We start from the raw sequence: 8,003 nt of genomic DNA, 5'->3' as shown, positions 1-8,003 counted from the left end.
CTAACAATCTTTTTCTATAGATTTTAATTCAAAACATAATTTTTTTATTAAATAAATTAGATAGAGGAAGAATTTAAATAAATTAAATCATTTGTCTTAATTTAAAGTGTGACTTATTCTCAACTTTACTTTTAACTTAAGAAGAATATGAAAAAAAAATGGAAGTGAAAAAAAATTCAAAAATACATTCTTAACATATATTTATCAAAATATATATATTGAAGAGAGGTGAAAGAAGACCATAATACGTGTTAACAAAGTGTTCAAAGTAAGATTTGAATCATATTCTAGGACATTAACATCAACACAATTAACAGTTGTACAATTACAATTGAAATAGTTGAAGTCAAACACCATTTTTGTTTCATGTATAAATTAGAAAGAGATGATGAATCTCAATAAAAGCATATAAACTTGTCTATATTCATATTCTGGATAATTATTCACCGGATTTCTCTGTGTTGTTAATTTTATTTTATATTTTTAGTCATTTCATTGGAAACTTTATTTGAACAAGCAAAGACTAAAATGATACCCAAAAAGTAGCAAGGCAACAGTACTTGCTTGAAAATAAAGAAAGTCCTAAAAATAGAAGTGAAACAGGTGTAATGTAAATACTTGCTAAGGCCCAAAACCAAAAAAATAAAAAAAAAATAAAAATTATTTAAAGGAAGAAAAAAAAATGAAAGAAAAATAGGACAGAGCCAAGATTGTCATAAGCAAAGTCTCATTGGGACAGAGCCATCGATTTGTGAAGTCCCCATCTCGCTCTCTCAAAGCCCGAAACACATAAACCTCACTCACACACTCTCAGTCTCCACTCCACGCCCTCGCTCTGTGCGGGAATTCAATCTCTTTATCTCTCTTTCTATGGTAAAATAAATGTATTAAACGTGAAAAAGAAAATGTTAAAATTCTTAGAGCCGCGTTTTTCAGAAGTGGTACAATCATGACACCCCTCTCTAATCATGCACTTAGACATACACTCTCTCTCTAACTTGTCAAGAATGACACATCAAAACTACAACGGTGTTGCTCCTTCTCTTAATTGAAATCAAAGATTAATAAATAATAATAACCACAATAAATAAATAAAAAAAGAAGAACACAACCGAACCGTCTCATTCACGGCAATTCCCACACACTCTCTTGACTTTTTAGTTTTTTCTCCTTTCTGTTGCTACTTTTCATCGTTTCGGATGTTTGCTTTTGCTTGCTGCGATCCTCTCTACTTTGTGACTTTCCCGTTTGAAGATATGGCAGAAGTGCCATCATCCATCTATCAAGCCAACAAGCGCATTCAAAACCCTTTTGAGAACATGTCACAACCACACCCCCAACAAATACAAAAAACAAACACACCCCATTAAACACTCACACCACCAACAACACTACACCTAGTTCAACACAATGCAAAAAACATAGCTCCTTGTTACTCATTACCCTTGTTCCCGTTCCTTCTTTGTGTTTCATTCTCCCATAAAAAACCCTTCTTTGATAGGGCCCATTACTCCATAATGGGCGACAAGGGTGACACATCCAAGAAACAACAACAACCACCACAGCAGCAACAACCTCAATCTCTCCATCACCACCAACAGCAACAACAAACTCAACAACAACAACCACAAACACAGCAAATTTCATCTTCTCCTCAAGCCCCACGTGAGGAATTACCACCCATCACAGAAGTTAGGTCAATCCACCACCAACAACAACAGACACCAGTTGTGGTTGTAACTGGAGCACCCCCTTTCATTTCAAGTCCTCTATATGTTTCCAGTGGTGCAAGTTCCTCACCCTTTGACCCTCAGTTTGAGTCACTCAACCCCAAGAGGCCTAGATACAGTGGACAATGGAAGCAACTTCTACCATCTCCATCTGCAAAACAAAAACAGTCCCAAATGGCCATGCTTCCCACCACGGAATCAAGCCCTTCACCAACCACACACGCCTCATCAAACCCTCAACAACCCCAAACACAACCGGCTTCTTCATCAGACACCACTGCTTCATCTCCAACTCACTCCCCCATGCCTAGTTCAGGCCATGAAGGGACCAAGCAAGAGGGAGAACAAGTTCACCAGCAACTCAGAAAGGGGAAGTACGTGAGCCCAGTTTGGAAGCCCAACGAGATGCTGTGGCTAGCAAGGGCTTGGAAGGAGCAATACCAAGGTGGTGGTGGTGGATCTGAATCTTCTTCAAGAGCAGAACAACAAGGAGAATTGGGAATCTCGAGAGGGAAAACCAGGGCTGATAAAGATAGAGAAGTTGCCGAATTTCTCAGGAGGCATGGGGTGAATAGAGATGCCAAAACTGCAGGGACGAAATGGGATAACATGTTGGGAGAGTTTAGGAAAGTGTATGAATGGGAAAGAGGGGGTGAGAGGGAACAAATTGGGAAGAGCTATTTCCGGCTTTCACAGTATGAGAGAAAGTTGCATAGGCTCCCAGCTTCTTTTGATGAAGATGTTTTCGAAGAGCTTTCTCAGTTCATGGGGTCTAGAATGAGATCCTCTCATGGCAGAGCTGGTTCCTCTTTTGTGTCAGGAGATGAAGCTAGATCGGCTCTTGCTGCTACAAGAGCTCTTCTACCTCCTCCTCGATCTCTCAAAGACGATGAAGCAACCCCTCATTCAGGTTTGTTGTTGAAGCATGAAAATGGAATAACGCATGATCTTTTTATTGAACTCCCCTACTTTTCCGGTTTCCCCTCTTATCACCTAATCTTCAATGCACTTGGCTAACGTAATCCCACACAGTAAAGTTTCTGTTTTCTTATTTCTTTTTTTATTTTTTACTTTCCCTTTTATGGAATGCACAGTTGATGCATTCACGAAGGGTTCAAAAGGAACAGTATATTTACTGTGATTCTCTGACTGTTACAACTACCACCACTGTTCCTCACCCAACTAGGGAAGAATAATGCTCTACAAAGTGAGAAATGCGTGAAAACGTAATCAAAGTTCCAAGCTTTTTGTAGTTTTGAACTTTAACCTTGTAACATGTCGTCATTGTTGTGTTGCAGGAAGGACAAAGCAATTGGCTTTGACAAGTGGGGGTGAACCTTTCTTTCAGGGCTCAAGAGGGGGTTTATTAGGGTTAGAGTCTCTCTTGGACGTTTCAGGCTCTTCTTCATCATCGAGGGAACCACTCCGAAGAATGGGGAAGATAAGAATGACGTGGGAGGAATCAGTGAGTTTGTGGGCAGAAGAAGGTGAAGTTCACAGAGGGAGAGTGAAGCTTCAATCTTCGAGTTTTCTGAATGCAGATGAACTCACTTGCTTTGACGATGCCATGGTGCCTTGTCCCATGGAATATTTCGAAGATGGTCCTTTGAAGGGTTTCTCTGTTGACAGATTCGTTTCGGGACAGCAAGTTAAAGTTTTTGGCAGAAGAAAGGCTTCCCCGGCCTCGGCTTCTTCTGGTGCCAAACCAAACATGTTTCCTTAAATTAAACTCCGTTGCCTTGTTTTACATATTCTAGGATTCTGCCTAACAGTGTCATTGTCTCTCTTTCCCAGGTTTAGCTGAAAGAGTCCAACTTCCCTCCAAAGCACTTCCCATAAGATGTGAGTTCTCTTTTCATATTTTTGGACAGTGGTCACACCGGCCTCATTCTTTGATCTAGCTAGTATGGTCTGTTTAGTCTAATACGGTGCATGTGTTGGTAAAACAACCTTTTTCAGCTTTAAACTTGTATATATCTGTATTATCGGACAGCATCCATTCTATTTCATTCTAAATAGTTTTCATAACATCTTAATTAGATCTTTTATATTAATGAAAAAATATATTGAATATATACTTCTTAAATTTAATATTAGCATATTCCCTTCTGCCATATAGTTATATTAAATGTATGTAGTTATATTAAATGTATGTTTCATATATCGTCTGAGCATCTTTCTCTCAGCATTGAATTGAACATATATAATTTATGTTCTTATAGTATTAAATACACTTGTTTTTTATTTTATACTTATTTCTCAAGGTACAAAAGATCCTATTATTCATTGAGCAATAATGTTTTAGCACGACCTCAATATTTTAGAGACAACATAAGCACTACAATTTTTCACCTCAATCTGTCTCATTATTATCACATTATATCACCTACTTTCAATCTTGTATCTTTCATTCTGCGTTGGATAGCTTAAAATATTGTTTCCAATTTTGCCACTCATCCTTTTTGTTGTTTCTTAATCAGTATCATTTTTTCCCTTGATTATAAAATCTAATTAATAACAAATCACTAATTTCTTCCTCATTATTACCCTTTTGCAAATAAACCTTAAGTACTAAATCTTTCTATTTAACTATTTATTTGATTGAGTATTGAACATAAAATTTAGGAATTAACTTAAAAGATAGTACTTTATATAATATTTTTAGTAATTACTTAGCATTATTTCTAGTTTCTAGAGAAAATAGTATCATTCAATTCTAAAACATCGTATATGCTGAATTTTGTTTACCTTCCACATAAAAAACTAATGTGTTATACTATTACTGAATAACCATGAATTTCTTGTATAAGTAATTTGTTTTACTTAAGAAGGCAATATACAGTAAGTTATTTCAAAGATTAAACCGGAAGTTTACTCTTTAATCGATTAAATAAACAACACACTGAAGGAAGTAGTTATATTTTTAGTGTAACTAAACAAAAGTGACACTGAACACACACTGAACATTCTTGCATTACTGTTATGTTAAACTAAATCCAGCAGAATGATTGAGTTTGGAATTTGCTATTGGCAGCCATTGGCACATTGGATTTCCGAGACCCAACAGAATACTACATGGAATGTCTCCTACGTGCATCATCCCCGCAAACGCTCCCAACCCTCTTCGACCTAAGGCGCCACCTCCAAGACCCGCCACCGGAGGAGCTCCGCTTTCCCCTCCGCCGCGAGGTCTACGACGACCTCCCTCAGGGAAAAGAACTCTTCTTCACTTCCGCCACCGAGCCCTTGGATTGCAGAACCCTAATGCACGACATCGTGGGCCCCATCATCCGCACCCACCCTAGCCCCACAATCCCCACTTCCCGCGACTCCTTCATCCCTCTCTGGGACGATTGCGTCAACCGAGTCATCGCGAGATTCTGCCCCGAAGAAATGAAAATAATCCGAAAACCCTCGTTAAAGGACACCGCCAAAACCCTAATCCAAGACCAGTGGCCCAACGTAACGGGATTCGTGAACAACTTCTGCTTATGGCGCGGCGAGGAAACGGATCGGTTGAAAGAGTCGCAACCGGATCCATCGAGCACGCTGGTCGGAAAATTACTCTGGAGTTACATGGATCTCCCTTATGTTCTAGGTTATTACGCAGTGGCCAATACGGTGACGTTTTGCGCGTTGAGCAGGTCGCACGAGGGGGTGAATCTAATCAACCGTACGGATTTGTTGGAGTTGAATTTGAGTAATCCGATGGAGAGGTTGAAGTGTTTGGTTCCGTGTTTCAGGATTGGGGTGTTGTTGGCGATGTTGAGTAAGCATTGTGCGAAGGGGGGTATATATAGCGATTTCGAGAGGGTTAGTTACGGTAACGGAGTGGTGACGGAGTTGACGCCGAACACGTGCACTCGGGTGTTTTGGGAGAAGCGGAAGTGGATGGCCGTTAAGGAGGTGTACGAGATTCTCGACCACAGGATTCCGCACGCGGAGATTCTGGTGGGGAGTTCGGAGGGGGAGCTGACGTTGTCGTTTCGGCCGCGGGGGTGTCGTTTGAGGCCGGGGAGTTTTGAGGAGCTGGTGGAGGCGTTGAAGTGCGTGACGAAGGCGCTGGTGGCGCTGCACGACTTGTCGTTTATGCATAGGGACTTGAAGTGGGAGAAGGTGATGCGGCGCGTGGACGGGGAGGAGTGGTTTGTGTGCGGGGTTCGAGGAGGCGGGGGGGGGCGCCGGAGCTGAAGGGGCACGTGGCGGGGGCGCGTGAGGGCCACGCGCCGGAGATGGAGAGGGGGTTGCATGGGGTGAAGGTGGACGTGTGGGGGGTGGGGTACTTGATTAGGACGTGTGGGTTGGGAGGGGTGCCGAAGATGCTTCGGGAGCTGCAGGGGAGGTGCATGGAGCAGAGCCCAGAGCAGAGGCCCACAGCGGCCGACTGCTACCACCACCTGCTGCAGATGCAGTCGTCGCTCGCTGCCGCTGCCGCCGCCACCGGGGGTGTCATCATGATGTGATTGATGGTTGGTTGGTGGGGATTGTTTTCTATTTAATGTGGATGATGGGAATAATGTTCCTCTAGGATGGGGTCAAAAGAGTTAGGGGGTGCTAGCTTTTTATTTATTTTTATTTTTATTTTTATTTTTTTAATGTAACTTTCGCCATTGGATATTGAATTCACCATTTGAAAAAGGATCAAGAGAATTTTTTTTAATTGGAAAATATTCATGGGTGGATTTTGGAAGAAAAAATGAAAAAAAAAAAGAAGAAGTTAGATTTGAATGCGATAGGAGAGACATTGGAGTTGGGAGTGGAATTGGCGGCTGTGTGAGGTAAGTTTCATCGAATCACGTCTGTGGTGAGTGTGCAAAGTGCAGTGTAGCAGTGTTTTTCAGTTTTGGATTGGTACGTCTCGAAACGAACGTTGTTCTTGTTTCGTAGCATCACACCTTCAGCTTGTGTTCTTCCTTCAGGATTCAGGTTATGTGAGAGAGACAACATTTATTTTTACAGTCAATCTTCTTTTCTTTTATCCCTCTTTCTTCATCTTTTCTTTCGGTTAGTTAAACTACACACTGTTATTTTCATGTACCTTATACTTTCTTCGAATGAATTTCTTTCTATTTTCAAATTTGTTATTACATGTTGCCATCGAGTTTTAATGTTACTTTTTGGTTTTTTTTTTATACAATTAGTGAGTTTGATATTTTATTTTTATAATGTTTAACACAAATTCTTCTTTTGCTTTCTCCACATCAAAATTTTAGTCCTTTTAACTTTTTACCTACAGTACAGATTAAAAAAATTAATTTACATATATTTAGACTAAATTACAGGTATTTATTATTTTTTCATTTAAAAGTAACATTTTTAATCTTAATTACTCAATTACATATACGGATTAATTCAAACAGTTAAATAAATATATATTAAAATTGTAAAGGTTCTAAAAATGTATTAAACTTAAAGAAATTTATTTGAATTGAATTAAACTGTACGGTAGTCAGATGGTACTCAGATGAATTGAATTATTTTTTATCATTGAATTAAAGTTAATTGTATTATTAAAATTTGAACTAAATTATTATTCGAATTTTACTATGCTGTTGTGATATTTTTAATTGAATTAGTCTAACTTGTCAAATTTATTTAATTTAAAAATTATATATATATAATGACTTGATAGTTTTCAAATCTAGAAATTAGTGACCTAATACACTTTAGTTGGCTATCAAGTCTAACTGTACTGTCCGTACTGCGAAGTCGAGCTTCGAGCTCGGTATCACAGCACAAAATAAGGCCGGGCACGTGCTATGCGACGTCAGCTCAGCATTTAAGCAAATCATAACCGATCTCGAGGGATCTCGCTTCAGACGGGATCCATCATTTAATCCTATCATATCTTATCTCAGGCCCAAGGCGCAAAGCAACCCTAATTCACACTAAGGTACATGCATTACATATACGAGATTCATACTCCCACAAACATTAACTTTAGCATCGGAGTCTCTTTTGTAGGTACCACTCCCATCTTGGAGCACCAAGGTACCCGTGAAAGAGGCTCACCGATCTTACCTGGCGGATCAGCTCTACAGCAGATTTTCGGTAAGAACATTTGGCGCCCACCGTGGGGCCGATCAAGACAGCTCTTATCGGCCACGCTTATGGTTTTCACCAGAAGCCATAGTAGACGCACAACAGACGACGCAAACCACTCAACTACCATGGATAACGAAGCAGCGTTGAGGAGACTAATTGACCAGGTTGAACAGATGCGGCAGGAACACGCCGCCGACCTACAAAACATGCGTGCTAAGCACGACACTG

The 8,003-nt window shown here is 40.0% G+C and overlaps 1 protein-coding gene across 1 annotated transcript; it reads left to right on the top strand.

Annotated features, from left to right (window-relative positions):
* The first annotated feature begins 1,101 nt into the window (after positions 1-1,101).
* Positions 1,102-6,446, top strand: LOC109791325 (Protein kinase superfamily protein). Its single transcript, XM_020350614.3, is given in 5 exon segments — positions 1,102-2,640; positions 3,029-3,427; positions 3,525-3,572; positions 4,765-5,900; positions 5,903-6,446. Coding segments are annotated over 5 exon segments (2,997 nt in total). The 5' UTR covers positions 1,102-1,517; the 3' UTR covers positions 6,194-6,446.
* The last annotated feature ends 1,557 nt before the right edge of the window (positions 6,447-8,003 follow it).

The sequence above is a fragment of the Cajanus cajan genome, chromosome 1 (genome assembly GCF_000230855.2).
Source record: "Cajanus cajan strain Asha chromosome 1, NIPB_CcT2T_4, whole genome shotgun sequence".
Classification (NCBI taxonomy): domain Eukaryota; kingdom Viridiplantae; phylum Streptophyta; class Magnoliopsida; order Fabales; family Fabaceae; genus Cajanus; species Cajanus cajan.
This window is presented reverse-complemented; position numbering and strand designations above follow the sequence as displayed.